Consider the following 20,043-nt stretch of genomic DNA (forward strand, 5'->3'; position numbering starts at 1 on the left):
GATCATCAACAACCGCACACGACATTGTTCTATAAATATGGTTTTGAGCTTAATTTGGCCCAATTATCGCTTGAGGTGAACGATGCAGCAATGACCATTGTTTAAGCAAGATAGGCTTTTTTTTTAAGTTACTCCAGAAATAGCTCTGTGCAGTCACCTTCTACGATCATTCCATGACATAGTGTGAGGTTCTGCAGAATAAATGAGTCTTCGTAAGGTGCTTCTCACTCTCAAGACTTAACTCTGGCAAGCAATACTGGGATATACAGTAATTAGTGGTAAAATGCACAAGAACACTAAAACAACATAAATATGGAGAACTGGAATATGTTCATTTACAATGACAAATGTACGCTTGAAGAGAGTGCCTATCGTATGAATGTGAATTTCTGCTACACGCAGACCACTCGAGTCCAAGGGCTGGAGAAATTAACACACACCTCAAGGTCCATGTCGTTCTTGAAAATGGTACGGCCAGGCTTGTACTCAGGATCTTCAAACTCTTCGGTGGCAAATTCCGGACTAGTATGAGAATGAATAAGGGAAAGGGATACGTTATTCTTACTGATAAAAACACACGATGCTCATGAAACAAGCTTGAATGCACATACGCAGACAAAGACCGTTCATTAACTCATACAGGCTATGGAGCAAGTGCTAGAATGCAACGTGGAACTTTTAGTCTCGCTTCACTTTGAGGCCAGGTGGAACAATCAATGGTCGCTGGCTGCAGTTTAGGGGTAATACCAAAACAAAGATCCCCCGTATAGCCTAAACAGACTGCACGGGCAAGTGCTGTTATCGAGCACCTATGAAGGCCGGCACGGCACACGAGGGGGTGGGTGGTCAGCACCACATCCTTTTGTCTCCCCAATGGCGATATTGACACACTTGCAACAGGTACTCATTTGAGGCAGTCAACCTAGAGGAGGTCTAGGGCCGGATCAGATAATCGTCACTGGCGTTGGTGGCCGTGAGCAGAAATCGAACTCGGGTCGCCGTTTCGTAGCGCAGCGTGCTAGCTGCTACACTAACACTCCTCATTAAGGGAAATACCAAAGACAAAGATCCCCCGTATAGCCTTAGCAGACTGTTGGGGTGTGGTGCTAGCCACCCACCTATGAAGGCCAGCACGGCACACGATGGGGTGGGTGGCCAACACCATGCCCGGCCGCCTTTGTGTCCCTAGTGGCGATGTGTACGCACGGCACTAGGTACTAATTTAAGACTTGAGTCGACCTAGGGGAGACCCAGAACAAGTTCAGAAATCACTTGCCACTGGATGTTTGCCACGGCAAGAAATGAAAACGAGGTTGCCGGGTTCGTAGCATCCATTTAGTACGTACGCATGGGGGGGGGTTGAAGCCTCGATAATAATAATTTGTCTACATTGGCCTTCAAATGAGCCACATTTCAGTTTCTTCAGCTGTCGGACAAGTACTACCGGGAGAAGTAGGACTGTGGGAGAGGTGTCACTTGTATGCCACCGTACCCCTGACTGCTAGCTATGACGCAGCTCAGCAGTGAGTCGTGCTGCTGCTGCTGCTGCCGCCCGGTCTTCAGATCAGTCTACTGTTACAGCAGATGTTCAGTCGACGCACTTTTATAGAGACTAGTTCACCGAGTTTTAATTGTGTTTTAAGATCATAATAGACGTGTTTTTGAATAACCAGTCGGGATGGATAACACGGTCAAGTACAGCTGTTTGTACAAAGCTGTGTGTAAAGCTAGGCCAGCGTTTGAACCTAGCGGATACTAGACAAACTTTTTAAAGGGACGCAACTTAATTCTTTAATGCAGCCGGCGGTGTAAAATCTGTTTGCTTAAACACGTTAATATTATTAATCCTTTATTGTTTCTGCGTGGATTATACATCGGCCGTTCTATAGGATTCGTCAAGCGTATGTACGCAGGTGGGGGGGGGGGGGGGGGGTGTAAAAAGCCCGCGTGCCTACAAGGAGGGGTCAAATTTTGACAGATTGTTGCATACGTACTAAATGGATGACCCCTAAGTGCTATGCCACCACTCCTCCTCACAAGCACACATGCGCATCTTTGGACTGAACCCATGTGAGCTCGGGTCCTGCGTGGGAGCCCAGAGCTGATGACTGCTCACCCGTCAGCAAGGAAGTCGTAGTTCCGCTGCTCGGCGGCGATTGCCATCTGGTCAGGCATGCCCACGCGCTCCAGAAAGCACAGCGCTGGGTCCGCTCGCATCGAGTTGTACTTCTCGTAGCCTGCAGACGAGAGACGGCACACGTTTTAGACTGCCACGAACGCCATGCAAGTGCACTGCATACATTATAAGGTGGCACTCATTACACACAAAGTGCTTGCCACAAATGAACCACAATACGATACCTTGCTGATTTCGTCAAAGAGCATAAACCATCACGTGAACTCTGGTCATCCTCGCAGCTGCTTTTGGGAAACCATCGAACAAAGACGGAAGGCGCACTTTCAGATGTGCTTCTGCGGCCGTCTGGAACGCTCTTTGTTCCGCGATATTTGGAAGCCACTGGAGCTATGCACTTTTAAATCTAGATTGGAAACGAATTTCTTTAGAACTGCTTTTTGCGTTTAATTTGTGTATTCATTTTCTGGGTTGCAAAGTGTGTGCTAGGTTAGGTTAAGTGTGATGGCTTGTAGTTAATCTGTATATGTGTGTGTACTGGGTTGTAGTGTGTGAGTGTGACTGGATGGTGTATGTGTGTGAGACTGGATTATGTGTGCTAGGTCGACTCAGCCTCAAATAAGTAGCTGGCGTGGTGCATAAAAATACCGCTACTCGGGAGACAAAGGTGGCCGGCAGTGGTGCTGGCCACCCACACCCCTCGTGTGCTGTTCTGGCCTTCATAGAGGTGCTCGCTAACAGCACTTGCCCCAACAGTCTGTTCAGGCTATACTAAGGGGGATCTTTGTCTCTTGTTTACGAGTGCTAGTGGGGAGCGGTGGCGTAGAGGTTCGTGCGCTGAGCTACGGACCCAGCAACCCGAATTCGATTCCCGCTCATGGCAAACACCAGTGACGATTACCTGAACTGGTTATGGGCCTCCCCTGGGTAGACTCAGCCTAAAATGAGTACCTGGTGTAAACATCCCCACCGGGGTGGCAAGTGCGGAAGGGTGTGGTGCTAGCCACCCCACCTCCTCGTGTGCCGTTCTGGCCTTTATACGTGCTACTCGCTAACAGCACTTGCCTCGACAGTCTATTAAGGCTATGGCGGCGGCGGGGAGGGGGGGGATTTTTGTCTGTGTGCTAGGGAGTGCTGCGAGTTGCAGGGTGTTTACTCCGTGGCTGAGTGATTGTGTGTGAACCGCGCCGCAGCCGCCGCACCGTGCTTGCAGACCCCGATGAGCAGCGACTTGTCGGCGTCGGCGTCCCACCACGACACCGGCTGCTCCCCAGCCTCCGCCTCCGGGAGCCAGATGTCAATCTCGCTGCACACAGCAGTGCCATGGCGTGCCCAGAATGACGCGTTAACAATCCAGCTGTACTCTCCATCGCAATGCACCATCTAAACCAATGTGCCGTCCCCATCCCAGTGTACCGTCCACCCCAGTTTATTATCTACTCCAGTTTAACATCCAACCCATTGTACCATCCATCCTAGTTGACCATCCTTCCATGTGGACTATTGCTCTCTGTTTGCTGCTGTGGCAATGTCTTTTGCCAGTCCATGATTCCATCAGTATTTTCAAAGAAGAAAAGCCCAAGCCAAGCAAACTAAAATAATTTTGCACGTAAGTGATCCCTACGCTCATATTTAGAGCATTTGGCTGTTATACATCTCCTCGTGATAAGCTGCATCATTGAGCTAGAATTTGTGGCCAGGTTGCTTCAGAAAAAGAGGTATAAACATTTCAACATGCACAATGTCATGCTCCATATGTTCAAGTGACAAGAATACCCCTTAGCCTTAAACATGTTCAGAGCAAGTTCTCTTATCGACTTCAAGCTAACATACGACTCTTATTAATATAAACGTAGACGCACAAACACCCATACACCGTGGGTGGTGGCTGCAAACAAACAGAAACGTACCTGGCATCGACGCCTTCAAACACGCGGTCCGCATTGTCCCCGATCACTTCCTGCCTCAAGTAGTAGAGCATGCGCACGCGCAGCAGAACCCTGCAGGGCAGCGTCAGAGCACAGGGGACAGCAACCACAGCTCACAGCTCTGCTCAATGACACTGCAGCAGTGCACGGAGGCCTCTTAGCACACCCTGGTCCCCTGCACCCACACTCAGCCCAGCCTCCATGCCTACCGAGGTTGGCGAAATGTTAACTATTCTAGATTTGAAGTTTTCGTGACTGCAAGGATCCATACGCTTTGGTTCTTTCGGTAAAGTCACGTAACTTTACCGAAAGACTTTACCCAAAGAACCAAAGATTTTACCGAAAGAACCAAAGAGTAGAGATGGTAACTACCTCGCCTGGTGTGCAGGAGGCCGTGTGTTCGATCCTGACCCTTACACCTTTTGCATAGTTGGAGTTTGCATGTCTCTCTCCCTGTGGTCAAGTGGACTGGTATTTGGCTACTGTACATTTCCACGTGATAAGCCACTTCGTTGAGCGATCATTTGTGGCCAGGTAGCTTCTGAAAGAGAGCTATATGAGCTCAGCGGGACTTATCGGGTAAAATACATTTTTTTTGGTAGTTTTGTTTACCAAAGATGTTGCTTGAGATGATTGTTAGACAATGTGCATGAGCTGCATATATTCTCAACCCAATTCAACTTCACACATTTCTTTAAAAAAAAATTGTTAAACGTACAAATGCAATCATCGAATGAAAAAAATAAATGAAATCTTCGTGGGCAGTCAACAGCAGACATCCTCTGTTATAAGTGGCCCATACCATGTGATTGTAAATTTCCACAAGTTGCTGAGGACTGCAGCAATACTCCATTGAGTAGGGAGGCACTCTAAGAAGGATTCTTCATTCGCTGCTCCTTCTATTGCAGTGGGTCTTTGAAATAAAGTGAGAGGACGTGCCATCTCCTACATGTAAAATGAGAAAATGGTAAAAGTTGGGAAACGAACCCCCGATGCTGACAAATTGCAGGGCAAAGCAATGTGAACTCGGTAGTTAGCTGCGTCTCTCCACCCTGCACATGCCAGGCAGTCCCAGTTTGTACTGTACAGTAACTACTCTACCAGTGAACTTTGTGCTCTAGTGGTTTTCTTTGAATATTTAATTGCCCTTTGTACTCTTTTAAGTTTAGATGAGAGATAAGATTGGGCTCGATGCCCCACCGAGTGGGGACTGCTAGTGGGGTATATGTACTTTTATATGGGGCCCTTTGTACTTTCAAAATCCAAAAAATTAACCCGTAAAAAAAAAGTTTTTCACTATAAATCCTTTATATGCGTGGCGGCTAGAGTCCTCTCGTCCTCTGGCTTGAGATGGTTGCCACCTATGGGTCAGATGATTGCCTGCCACCATTAAGCAATTGGTAATTACAAATAAAAAAAAATTCCTAAAAAGTGTAAAATTTAGGAAAAAATTGTCACGCACAACGAGTCTGTGTGCAAAATGTCAGCTCGATTGGATCACGGGAAGTGGGTAAAAAAACGACCGAAAGATTTGCACGGTCGTAAGCGTGCAAGCAAGCAAGCAAGTGAACTTAATATAAAGGATTTAAAAATCAATACCATTACATTACAAGCTGTAAATTGTTTTAATTTGGCATTCATGTAAATAACGGGTTTTGGGAAAAAAACAAGAAACGGATATACCTGGGAACCCAACCCATAAATTAGCAACTATTTTGAGGACGCAACACCGTATATATATATATATTCGCTGCTCCTTTCACGTACCCCTGCTCATGGCAAGTCACGGTGGCAAGATGTTAACTACCTCGCCTGGTCAACAGGAGGTCGTGGGTTCGATCCCAACTGTGACGCCCCCATATCTGAAATTTGCATATTCTCCCCATGGTCGCGTTAATTTTTCTCCGGTTCCTACAGTTTTTCCCTCCACATTTAGAAACATACGTTTAGGGTATTTGGCTGCTATAAATTTCCACGTGATAAGCCACTTCGCTGAGCTACTATTTGTGGCCAGGTCGCTTCTGAAAGAGAGCTATGTAGCTCAGTATGCATTATCTGGTAAAACATTTTTTTGAAATCTCTGCGCTCTCCTGCACAGGACTAACTTGTTGCAGTGGTGCTTCAGGTGCTTCTTGTAGCCGTCGTCGAGCAGCAGGGCCTCGGGGTTGTACTTTGCGAGCCAGTCCGTCTTGGCCGGGTCCAGCGTGCTGATCTGGGACTTCACCTTCTTGCCCTTCCGCCCGCGCGGCACCGGTGCCGACAGCCCTGAAGACCATCGAGGTAAAAACGACACCACGTCACGGAGCCGGCACGATGATACCCCTGGAGTTGTACACGTACAGCCCTTTCGTCAAATCCACTGCCGGACGAGGCCATCCCACCACCGTGGGGGTTGTTTGACCACCACACTTCACCACACCCCATAGCGCGCGTGGGTTGTTATCAAAGGTAGGCACTGTAGACATGGGAGGATGGTACAGTACAATGGATTTTGTTGCACTGGCCTCTGCTGCCCATATTGTATCCCCACAGTAGCCGATAATAGCAGTTTGTAAAATTTAAGTTGGTCACCTTATCTAGCACTTATTCAGGCTTGACCCAGCTTCCCTTGCGAGATTGGGCAAAATCAGGCACACTCTGGTGATCTGATCAAAAAACCTGACATCCTTCCATAACTAAACTGTAATTAAAACTAGATTTTAGTAATAGGTTTTTTCCCCCTTTTTTCTGTCAACAAAACTGAAACCGTATTACAAGGAATCATGTTTACATTAACCACAATACCTTGAACCTATTATTACATTTTGGTAACTGGCAGAGGAGGCCTTATGATAGATTTCACGTAACTTACGTGAAGCTGATTTTCAAAGGTGTTCACGAACACACTCCGGATCCTTGGTATCTGAACCGGAGCGTGTTGGTGACCACCATATGAACAACTGCATTCTCAACTGTCCTCAGTTACTGGTCTTACTGGTAACTGGTCTGTTACTGGTTACTGGTCTAACACTGCATGCTAGGTATGAAATTAACAATTCATTCATGGATTAAAATCTATACTTGTGCTCACGACACGCGATTCATCGAGAAAGGTAAGAATAAGCGATTCATGAAAAGTACGTGCATATGCCATGTGAATGATCCATTTAGGCTCATAGAGCCAGAAAAGAAGTACAAACCAAACGCAACAAAAGTGAGAATCAAATAAATAAAATAGTTCATGTGAGGCAAAGGAAACGGTTACTGGATTCAATCATGACCCTGAATCCCTGGTTACGAAATCTCTCCATGACAGCATGGACTTTGCATCTATGTATTTGTTAATAAGTTAATCCTACATAATTGAGACCATTTAAAAATGTTATAAATACACTTTTGCCTAGTAATACATAGATTACTGGCTTTTTAAATTTAAATTAAAAAAAACTATGAACCAACCATCTCTTTTAATTTTGCTCTCCATGACACTTCAAAATAAATTGTTGAATTATTTTGTTGAGTTATGTTTGTGAAAAAACTCAGTCTAGTTAATGGCTATTCATTACAAAGTAATTGTGAGTATTGCATTGCAATTATAAACAGCAGGCATAATAATTTGATCGAAGAATATCCCGATTGTAACAGAATGCTGTGAAACGTCTCCATAATAATAATAAGCCATTCCAGTAAAACTTGGTTTGTCGCTTAATTGATCATATTACGGCTCTAAGGACGTAGCATTCAGTTCGATTGCCATGCGACAGAACGTTTGCATGGCGTAAAAAGGTGCAACCACCTATTGTGGATTAACAGGCCCCATTGAAGGAACCTGGGGAGTAGCTCTATGGACGTGTCACATTCCACTGGGTCTGTACTCCTGCGCAGGTGTTTTTCGGTGTGTTTTTGGGTGGCGCCACGTGATGTTCAGCGCGATGCCAGATGCTTCACTCCGCATGCTGGCGGCTGCTTCAAGCGCGTGCTAACAAACCCAAAACACACTGGAAAACTTCCTGGGTCGTGCTCAGACAGAACGTTCACTCTGAGAGCTCGGAAATGTCTTCATATGACATGGCAAGCAGGTGAGGTTCATGGACCCAAACACATAGAGATGAGTCTTCAAAATGAAATGGAAGCTTCGTAGTCTCTTTCGTATTGCAGCACAGCTGACTTAGAGGTGCTCTTGCGGAGATGTTAGAGATTGAATGGTGTAATGACTGAAAATCAGTGCAGCACGCGCATGCAAGGGGGCACTGATTGAGATGTTCGCGTAGAAACAAAGGAAGCTTTTATGTTGTTGTTATTATTTACAGCGTGGGATGCAACACACTTGCCGGCTCTTTTACTTCTTTGTATTTAGTTGTCACCGACTATATGACAATCGTCTTATTGATGTCATGTCATGAGAAGAACACGAATTCCTTCAGGCAGAAGTGCATCATGTCGTTTTAGAAGACACCAGAGGCCTACCTTGATGTATTCAATACTGGTGACTGCGCACAACTCAATATATGCTCACAATGATTTGATAAAATGAATAAATTTTTGCAGTCTCTTAAAAGGCCCCTCAAACCCAACAGCTCTCCTCCTTCAGGCTTTCATGTTGTTACAAGCGTGGCTCACCACATGCCAGTCACCTGATACATTTCCCAAATGTGATCCCTTAAGCTGAATCAAGTGAAACACCACAATTCAACGAATGTCACAATTTTGGGTGATGATTCCAGATTATATTCTTGCTTGTCATTTGCACTTCACATCTGTGCTGTTTGTACTCGGTCTCATTTTTATTGCTGTATCCATGCTGCTCATGCAGTTTGTACTGTCTATAATGTTGATCTATTTAGTTGTTTTGCACTAATTGGTTTTTTCATATTTATACTGCATCACTGCTTGTGACCATTAGCCTGAAGAAAATGTGTATGAAATTAAATAAAAAAAGGAACTGCTTTGGGCTGTGGCTCACAAAACACAAATTAATAATAAGCAACACTCATCATTAATAATGTATTTTTTAACAGATAAAGACAACATTGCCTAAAGTTTCAGGCAATAAGCCTTATTCAGAGCAGTACATTTTTCGAAGAAAAGGCAAGTATCTTTTTCTCACGTGTTTATTTGTGCGTAAAATTACCACAAAGCAAAATGAGATTATTTTAAACAAGATTTGATGTATGTATCGTGAGTATAAGAATCTATTTTAAGCCTACTTGGTTGTTATTAGTGACTGGGCAGCGATAATAAAAAAAAAATCATTACACTTGTAAATCTGGCTTGACGTCAGGTGGCTAGGCACACCACACCATTGTTTTTCGTGATTTGCTTACTTATACTTTGCACCCCTCGATTTTTGTTGTTGTAACTTTGTGACCCACCTCAACTGGAACATTTGTGGAAAAACACCTTCATAGCCCATTGGATTTCTCAAGGATAAATAAAGATTCTCATTCCCACTCGGGAAGGTGACACCACTACTGGCGGGCCCCTCCAACCGACACCAGAAAACCTTCTGAAGCAGTCACAGCCAGAACCTGGCGAACGGCACGAGCGGGGAGGGGGAGTGCCAGGAGAAGAGGGCCCTCACCTGAGTGGTTCTGCAGGGTGCGCGCCTGCCCGTCGTGCGAGGGGGTGATGAGGTCCCACATGAAGCCCTTGATGCGCTCGTCGCCGCGGTAGTGCAGCAGGCAGTAGGCCATGGACACGCGACATATGAGCTCCACGTCGCGCTCCACCAGCTGGCGCTTGAAGCGGCCGTGCCGCAAGATGTCAGGCCACCGGCCCCAGCTGAGGGCGGACGCACCAGGGGGGGAGGGGCAGGGGAGAGCGTGCGCAAGTGACGCTTGGGTTCACATCGATTCTGTGTAATACAGCGCTCAACACGCTGATGTGCACTGTATTGTTGACTCGTGAAACTTTTTCTGGCCAGGTGGCATGGCAGTCAGAATGTCCGTTTGACAATAAAAAGGGCAATACGAGTTCAAACCCTGGTCAGGGGTCAATCATCCCCCCAGGGTTAATAAAATGAGTACCAATTCGTGGAAAATCAACAGTGGTTGCACAATGGTAAGACAAGCACGTTTTCTTAGGAATGTGGAATTTCCAAGCTTCGTTTGTGCAGTCATTAATTGAGAGGATCACAACCCCATGCATGCTTGAGAACAGGGAGACGCCTTGGCGTTGAGCACCCGCTCATGTTGTCTGCCATTACAATCTCGCAGCATGTTCAACCGTTAAAAGAACGTTTTGTAACTGCAAGATGGCGAAGATGATAATGACGCGTGGTGATCGTTCAAGCACAAGGGGCGGTTTCATCACGTTAAATATATCTCTTTCAGAGCGCATATCTCTGCAATGTATTTTTTGTGAAGTGATGGTGTATTACAGATAATGATAACACAACAGATCAGATGTAACAAGCTTACAATGGTCATGCATGCTCATGGGGATGGGCATTAAGCGAGTAAATGCTGCTATCTCACTGCCGAGGTGTGCTTCATGCAAACAGACACAAATCTGGTGCACACACATTGAACGTGAGCACTTGTACATCCTCACCGAGCACACACACGCGTGCACACACACACACGCGTGCACGCACACACACGCGTGCACGCACACACACACGCGTGCACGCACACACACACGCACGCACACACACGCACGCACACACGCACACACACACGCACGCACACACACTCGTGCAAGCACACACACACACGCGTGCACGCACACATACACGTCCACGCACACACACACGTGCACGCACACACACACTTGCAACCACAACCCCCTGAATGCATGTTGCACATTCTGCACTAAAGGCATGCCGACAGCAAAGCTCAATTTCCAATTAATTACGAATCTAATTAATGCAAGGGCTTAAAACGGTATGGTAATGGCGAACCAAACAACAAATGTCGAAGCAGGGATGTGCACATGCACCACGTCGCTTGGAAATAACAAACATGCACGTACAAATATTCCATAAAACATATTTTTAGATCACATCTTACACCGTGATTTTAGATAAAAAGATATCATGTGCAAGTGTTTACAAGATAAATTGCTTAATTAAATGATAATCCATCGTTTGCATTAACTGGTTCATCAAGTAAATTTATTGCGACAGCTCTAATTACCAATCGCCCAGCCGCTCGCTGCTTTAAGTTTGTTAGGGGTATCCAAGCATGTAAACCTTCGTTATGCGACATTTACAGCAATAACATATTTTGGCAGGGCAGACAGCCCCCTACTGTGGGGCTCGTGGTTATGAGAGCCACGCGTGACACGCTACGACACGGCGGCATAGATGCCACGGTCACCAATACAGTACACGGTGGTGCGAGCCATCTTTGAGAGGTGCGCTTTGTAAACACAAGATGCAGTAGAGGCAAAAGAAAGTGCCGAAATTTGATTTATCCACAGGATCTTTTTTCCCACAGTTTCAACTTGATGAAAAACAATAGGCTTCACTCTTTCCGGAAAGAACGCAGGTGTTAAGATGTTCAAACACCAAATAGACACCCATTGCAAGGCATCAAGTCTGCACTAACCACACATGCTTGTGGTAAAACATGTAAACAAACGTGTTTTTTGTTCTCATTATATTTCTTCGTGTGTTTACTTCTGGGGAAAACATCCATTGAGATATCAGTTTAAATGTTTATTTGTCAGTCTCTCCCACTCATTATGTGGACTACAATGATGCAGGAGGATGAAGTGCCACATGAACTACTAGAGATACAGTTCCTGCATGGAGCCTGCTCTCTCTTTCTACATCTCTATTGCACTCCGAGCTGGGCCAGAGTAGCGCTGTGTTAACAGGCTTTGAATTAATCAGAAGATGACATGTTCAATTCCCAGTTGAGGATGAACTAAACCCACAGTCTCTCTGGGATTGATAAAACGAGTGACTTGTCCTACTGATACACTGACCCTGAACCAAAGCAAAAGAGAATTTCCATCCCTGGCTGGTAGGCTGGAAACAGAGATGAGTACAATCCCACCCTCACGTGAAAAAGGAAGAGAATTAGTTTTAATTCAGGCTTTGAAAGAAGGGTCCAACTATCGATTATCTGGGGTAATCGCTATTTAAATGGTATTTAAGCAGTTAAGGCCCCCTGAGCTATGTAGCTCTTTTTCATAAGCAACTTGGCCGCAAATGACAGCTCAACAAAATGGCTTATTATGTAATCCACCTTGCCTGGTATACAGTAGGTTGTGGGTTCGATCTCGACACTGACACGTGTTCTCCCCGTGGGCACGTGGATTTTTCTCTGGATCATTTGATTTTTCCCTACACATTTCGAATCAACAAGTGCTTAGAGTATTTGGCTGCTGTAAATTTCCACGTGATAATCCACTTCATTGACCTCTCATTTGTGGCCAGGTCGCTTCTGAAAAAGAGCTAAAAACTCAGTGGGCCTTACCTGGTAAAATAAAAAAGAATAGCTTAGATATCATTCGCCACTGATGTTAGCCTTGACTGAAAATCAAATTCAAATACTGGATTCAAAGCACATTGTGCTAACTACTGTGCCACAGATCCATCTTATTTACTAATTTTGCATACATATGAGATTACTAGTGACAACCCATCAAAGCAGAATTATGTTTGACAAGGGATACATAGGATGCATATTTATTTATTCTAGAAAACCTCACTGGGTCTCAAGAGTATTTTTCATGCGCGTCCTGCTTTTGGATGTTTCTGTGTGTGTGGAAAAAACTGGCCTCGGATATACGTTTGGCCGAGGTGACCCTGGCTGGGGTCCAAAACCATTTTTAATGTTTTAATCTCTCATCTCACAATCGGGATGTTGCTGTTGTTGTTGTTAACAGTACCCGTAGATGAGCAGGTTCTTCTCGACACGGAAGCACTCGGTGCGCTGGTAGCCCTGCGCCCGCTCGTGGGGGCGCCGCCCCTTGTGCGGCCGCTCGTCGTCGCTCTCCAGGCCCGAGAGCTCAGCCAGGTCCTCGCCCTTGGCCGCCGTGTACTGACGCACCTGCTTGCGGATGCGCGGCGTGTCGATCACCAGGCTGTTCTGCTCGTTACGGACGCACGCACACGCACAAACACGCAAGCAGATTAAGACACAAAGAGGGCAAAAATACCTCCCCTACGCAGCGTTTAGCAGGGATGTAATCGATTGATTGAAATTGATCTCTGAAGTGGTCTGATGGCTTGGGTGGGTGGGGCAGGTCTGAATTCAGGTCAGTCAACACCGCTGATTTTATGGGTTTGAATCTGGGCAGCCACCCATGATTTAATTGGGTTCTCAAAAGTAGGAAGTTTATAGTCGGAGAGAGCCGAGTCATCGATTACCGCGTGCAAACAACACATCATATAAAATTTGTGTATGTGCTCAATCGGCTTATTGTTGTTCTGATAATATGAATGATTTATCGACATGTTATGTACAACCGCTGAAGGGAATCATTTGAGTGCCCTTAGTGTGCATAACTGAAGAGGACTTATTTCTGTGGCATCTTCCGGGATAATTTTCTGACAACTGGTGATACACCGCAACCTATAGAGCAAATAGATTACAATCCAGCGGACTGTTATTGCCATGCGCATGGTGATCTCTGTGTGATCTACCAATTCCACATCCAAAATTCTCAATAAGAGGTGTGCATCAAAGCAATGACTTATAGCTGTGCGTCTGTTACAGCAATTGCTGTTAGTGATCACTTACAAACTGAAACTAACCTTTTTTAAATCCTTTATATTAAGTTCGCTTGCTTGCTTGCGTGCTTGCTTGCTTACGACCGTGCAAATCTTACGGTCGTTTTTTAACCCACTTCCCGTGATCCAATCGAGCTGACATTTTCCACACAGACTCGTTGTGCTAGACAATTAATGTTCGTGAAAAAAAATTCCCAAAATTTTACACTTTTTAGGCAAAAAAAAATTATTTTACATATATTCAAATAGAACTCATTCATGGCTTTGGCTGAACGTCACAGTGTAAGAGCCCAGAGCGTAACCCCTCCACAGGCCGTGGCGGAGTAGCGCAGTTGGTAGCGCCCTCGCTTCCCATCCCAAAGGTCGCGGGATTGATCCCCGCGTCCTCCACAGGCGAATATATTTTTTAATCCTTTATATTAAGTTCGCTTGCTTGCTTAGGACCGTGCAAATCTTTCGCTCGTTTTTTAACCCACTTCCCGTGATCCAATCGAGCTGACATTTTCCACACAGACTCGTTGTGTGTGACAAATAATTTTCGTGAAAAAAAATTCCAAAATTTTACACTGTTTAGGGAAAACAAATTAAATATTTAATTACCAATTGCTTAATGGTGGCAGACAATCATCTGACCCATAGGTGGCAGCCATCTCAAGCCAGAGGACGAGAAGACTCTAGCCGCCACGCATATAAAGGATTTATAGTGAAAAACTTTGTTTTTACGGGTTTACTTGTTTTATTTTACCAGGTAAGGCCCACTGAACTATATAACTCTTTTTCAAAAGCAACCTGGTCACAAACGATCGCTCAACAAGTGGCTTTTCAAGTGGAAATTTATAGTCGCCAAATACCTGAACTGCATGTTTTTAAATGTGGAGAGAAAAACCGTAGGACCCGGAGAAAAATCCACGCAACCACGGGTAGAACATTCTAACTCCAAATATATAGGTGACAGGGTCAGGATCGAACTCACGACTTCCTGTATAACAAGAGAGGAAGTTAACATCTTGCTCTGACGTGGGTATAAAGGTCATCCATCTAAATTCCATGAACCTAGGCAATTGGAAAATACTCTGAACAGAATGCACCATCAACCATGATAGACAAAGACAAAAATCGCCATATCGGCTTCACAGACTGGAGGAGTATGTGCTGTGAGCGCATCAGGTACTCATTTGAGGGGAGGCCCAGAATCGGTTCCGATAATCATTACCGGTGTGGGCCGTGATCAGGAATTGAACTCGGGTCGCCGGGTTCGTAGCGCAGTGCGCGCTAACCGCTGCGCCACCGCTCGGCTCTCACGCAGTGCCACGCAGTGCCACGCCATGCCCGGTGGCACACTGGCCATGCTCACCTTCCCGTGCATGGACTCCAGGTCAATCTCCGCCTTCTTGGCCCACTTCTGCCAGAAGTTGGGGTCGTCCAGCGAGATGTCCGTCCGGTTTCCCGACGCGACGAAGCTCGCCTGCATCGAGCACACGCGACGAGGTCGGTGAGACGCCGTAACTCGACCAACGGCTCAATCCCCCCGTGACCGCAGGCGCAGGCCCTCATTAAGCGACAGCTGTTGACTCATTAACAGGCGTTTTATTGTCGTAATGCCGAACATTGTCTGTCCTCCACTACTCACCCTTACGTTCAACAGTAGAGTCTGTGGTAGGTAAGCAGCTATTTAACTATTCTATGTCTTATGGGTATGCACTTAAAATAGGGAAAGTGGACTTTCTTTGTTCGCTACTCTATTTGTGGAAGAAATCTCTCCTTTGGAAATATAAAAAGTGGACTCCTTGCCTGCCTTTAACACCAAGCTGAATGCAAAATTCTTCATTACGTTTTACAGACAGCACCTAAGGAATTAACTATTTTATATTTTGTCTTACATGTATTGGAATTGTGTATTTACCGGTGCTCCTTAAATTATGTTAAATATTAGAAAAATATATATGACCACCTTCACTGTCTTGAAGCAATTTGTTTTATGGTTAATTAGAAGATATTTACACTCAAGTGTAGATTTCTCTTTCAACGCATGTCAATGGTTCATAGCATACAACTAAGCTGGGGTGAGGTGTGGGGTTGGGGTGAAGGTTGCCGCACCTTGACAACTGTGCAACATACAAAGTCTGATATTGGCAAAGATGATTATGATAATGATGATGCTAATGCTAACTATGACAGTGATGATAGAGGTGGACAAGGATGATGGTGGGTAGGCGTCACCTTGGCGAAGGTGGAGCCCTTGCCCTCCGACTCGATGGTAATGGTGTGTGTGCGGCGCTGCAGGATCTGGTCGATGTCCTCCTCACAGAACTTAGAGCCCTCGTCCTCCTCATCCATGATGGCTCCGTACGCGCCCTTCCTCAGCAGGTCCTCGATCTCCTTCTTAGACATCTGCTGCTTCACGTCAGAGCCACATACCACCGTCAAAATCTCCACGGGTCAGAATATTACTAGGTCCCACTCATTGCACACAAAGTGCTTGCCACAAATGAACAACAATACCTTGCCGATCTCATCAAGGAGCATAAACCATCACGCTACCTCTGGTCATGCTCGCAGCGGCTTTTGGCTGGCCATCGAAACAAAGATGGTCATCACATCACACGATTCAGATGCGCTCCTGCGGCCATCTGGAAAGCTCTTCCTTACGATATTAGAAAGCCACTGGAGCTATGTGATTTTACATCTCGATTGAAAGCACATTTATTTAGAACTGCCTTTTGTGCTTAGTTTGTTGTCCTTCCTCCGCATCTCCGATTGGCACGGTTGGCTACGTACGGTGCGAAAGAAGTTCAACATACATACTTAGTGGGGCTACTTTAGAGGTGGCCGGGTAGCTAGGGAAATTGAGCACTAAGCCAGTGTAGCAAGATCTGATAGTATCCGGTTGGTCATCAATGACTCTGCAAAAAAAAAGTGATTAAAGTCAGAGTCAAATGCACGCTAGGGCATGTCACTGTGACACCATTGTCAGACTTTCCTACAAATCTCTAAATGTCACAAGAAGATTCCTGCCTGTGATTATATTTTATTGTTATTAAATTAGGTTACAAATTGATGCATGACAGCCTGAGTCACACAACCCAGGTACTCACTATAAGAAAAAAAGTATGTTTTTTTCCCCCATTTAAATTCTCCTTAATAGAAAATTACAAAACGTGCCAAAGCACGGCCGTCAAAAAAACGTCTTGAGACTCAGTACTAAATCATTTGCACTAAATCTTGACTTGAAGCTTTCGTGACTGCAGGAATTCATATTCTTTGGGTCTTTCGGTAAAGTCACGTAGATAGGTTCAAAGAAAAAAACAAAAAATAACAAAAAACTCGACGTTTCGATCGCAACACAAGCGTGTTTCGACACCAATGTGGGCACCGACACCGACAACTGACACAGCAGTTTCGGGGGTAGCGACATGACATAGTGGTGGGACATTCGCCACTTGTTGCAGAGGTTTGCAGTCCGAGCCCGGCAGCCACCCTGGTTATTACTGCGAGTGTAATAACCGTAACCTGGTGCGACATCTACATCACAACTGACAATATAGATTGCCTGATGGTATTCGAAAACAGCAGGCCAATGTGTGCCATCATCAGGGTAAACATTTACAAATTCGAACAATGACCTGGAAATTACTCAATTGGAATTACACACAGCAATCATCGCCCCATACTCAGCAGACGAATGCCCATTTGGCAGGCCAGGTGCTGAGTCATCTTGTGCCCACAGAGATAGCTGCCACTGGGAGTGCCCTTTCAAATGTTTGAGATGAGGTGTGATGTAAAGTGTCCTGAGATGCCCTGGCGTAAAAGGCGCTGTGTGAAATAGAATATCATGACTGCTGGCAAGGGACAGGCACCCAAAGACGAGCACTGTACAAGTTAGGCATCGTCGGCAAGCGCTCACCCCGTTGGTGGTGTTCTCCCGGCCGCTCATGGATTGCAGGACGGCACGGTCGAGGCCCAGCTTGAGGCTCGCCTTGTCGAACATCTCGCGCTCGTACGAGTTGCGCGTGATCAGCCGGTACACCTTGACCGCCTTGCTCTGCCCGATGCGGTGGCACCGAGCCTGGGCCTGAGGCGGACGTGCAGGACAAACAGATAAACCACACACATAGCAGAGGCTGTTTATAATGCACGTACGCAAGTAAATGCTCGGGGTTGGCAGTCAGTTGTTCCCTTGCGAAAATGGGTCGATGGCAGCGTTGAGCTGCCATAGACTGGCGGTCAACAGCGGGGATTTCACATTCCCATGACGAGCGTATGGGAATGTGCAGTCACAGCAAGACCTGTTGGCTTAGCATGGGGTAGTGTTGATTCTACAAACGCAACAAAGAATGATGACTGAATCAACTCACAACCTTGTGATTGTGCGTCGAGTACTCAAACCACAACACTATTGGCAAGATGCTATGCATTACGTCGGTACGGGTGAGGACCAAAATATCGTTACATTTATTCCATCAATCTACGGGGGGCAATGCTGGAGATTAATATTCACACGAGACGATTTGTCAGAGGTAATATTAGTTCAGTTTAACACGTAGGCTTTCGCGACCAATATTATCCAGAGGTTTTTTGGGTTAGAATGTGATCTCACCCAAAAAACCTATATTATGTAAAATTTGTTCAGTTTCCACATCTCTTAAGATTTAGCAAAGTGTTTCCTTTTGAAACTGATTCCACTGGGCACCCTGCTGCTAATACCCACAGGAATCCCGGCAATACTGGTGTAAGAGATTTTACTCGCAAAGAGATAATGAGGCACACGTTTTATAAGGAAGGCATGAATTTATTCTGACATTTATAGTGGCCAGTGAAAACCAAAACTACCGACTCTTCCTCTTAACCCAGAACCATATAAAGCAAGCGTCAGGGTCGGGATTAAACTCACGACCTCTTGTATACCAAGCGAGGTAAGTAAAATCTCACCACCGCGGCTAACATCGACCACACGGTGATGGGATGAGAGTGAACAACAACAGGGCTAAATCCCTTCCACCCCCAATTCTCTATCTTGCCCCCCATGCCTCCCGGTGCCTCACCTGCAGGTCGTTCTGGGGGTTCCAGTCCGAGTCGAAGATGATGCAGGTGTCGGCGGCCGTGAGGTTGATGCCGAGCCCGCCGGCTCGCGTGCAAAGCAGGAAGACGAAGCGGTCCGAGTCCGGCTTACAGAAACGGTCGATGGCCACCTGACGCATGTTCCCACGCACGCGCCCGTCGATTCGCTCGTATGGGTACCTGCGGGCGTGGAGAAGCGCAGCAGCGACAACGATCAAGGGTCTCGCATTAAAATCTGGGCTCTCACCTTACACTTGTACGTTTACAGTCCGTTTAGTTAATCCACTGCTGGATGACGGGCTTCCCCGTGCCGCATGGGTCGCGTGGATTAGTTGACGATGCTGGTCAGAGCAGGTGAGTAAGGAGGAGGGAGCACAAATGTGATAGCATGGTAGAGTTCAACACAATAATATACTGCACTGTCCTCTCTCTGCTCCTCCCCAAGCAGCCCAGGAGCCCCATGACAACCTGTTTGTGCGTGGTGGTCACACAATCAAGCACAATATATGCTCAATTCTGCTTTACTTGTGAGATTTTATGATATCAGGTACATTCCGGCTTATGTGCTCAGAGGTATTTCACCTTATTTGGTTAAATCCAGCTCTGGAAGCAAAAAAAACCCATCGGTTTGACTGCCACATGTGACAAACATTTGTCAGTAGCATTGCGAGTGGCAAAGTGCACCTCCTGTATGTGGACAGTCTCTTGATGAGGGATGTTCACAGCAGTTCCTTCAGTTCTCTAACACATGGGGATGCATTGCTCTGTGAGATTATTTGTCCCATCACATGACCCTGATAGCCTTAATCAAATAATAATTGATTGCATAAAAATGCAACCATAACCCCAAACTTGCTCAGATCCCCGACGGAACTAACTGTTCGTCGCGCTCATCCGACCCAACGACGCAAGTTGCATTTACAGTGATGATACTGTGGAGCAAGCATATTAAGCAGAATGTAACATTGGGGATGACGATAATGCACGCTGCTGCGTACCGTTTGGACGCCTGGTCATTTTCTTGCCATTCGTAAAAGAAGGTGCAAAGTTTTTTCGGTAGTCACGTAGGTAAAAAACATTAAAAAGTAAAATAAAATAAAAATCACGACGTTTTATTTTATTTTACTTTTTAATGTTTTTTACCTACGTGACTTTACCGAAAAAACCTAAGGATATGAATCATTGCAGTCACGAAAGCTTCAAATCTAGAATACAATAAGGCTCTTTTTAAAATAATAAAACAAAAGCAGGAGGGGATG

General features: G+C 45.7%; 1 protein-coding gene across 1 annotated transcript in view; it reads right to left on the reverse strand.

Moving 5' to 3' along the window:
• LOC133350830 (chromodomain-helicase-DNA-binding protein 7-like) overlaps positions 1 to 20,043 on the reverse strand; it is a 164,753-nt gene that overhangs the window by 18,038 nt on the left and 126,672 nt on the right. Inside the window, 11 exon segments of the mRNA XM_061565600.1 lie at positions 441 to 522; positions 2,117 to 2,237; positions 3,337 to 3,440; positions 4,045 to 4,134; positions 6,168 to 6,327; positions 9,623 to 9,822; positions 12,883 to 13,082; positions 15,081 to 15,191; positions 15,947 to 16,123; positions 17,631 to 17,798; positions 18,769 to 18,964. Coding sequence (XP_061421584.1) covers positions 441 to 522; positions 2,117 to 2,237; positions 3,337 to 3,440; positions 4,045 to 4,134; positions 6,168 to 6,327; positions 9,623 to 9,822; positions 12,883 to 13,082; positions 15,081 to 15,191; positions 15,947 to 16,123; positions 17,631 to 17,798; positions 18,769 to 18,964 — 1,609 coding nt within the window.

Source organism: Lethenteron reissneri, chromosome 35, assembly GCF_015708825.2.
Source record: "Lethenteron reissneri isolate LAM-NWPU_2019-01 chromosome 35, ASM1570882v1, whole genome shotgun sequence".
Classification (NCBI taxonomy): Eukaryota; Metazoa; Chordata; class Hyperoartia; order Petromyzontiformes; family Petromyzontidae; genus Lethenteron; species Lethenteron reissneri.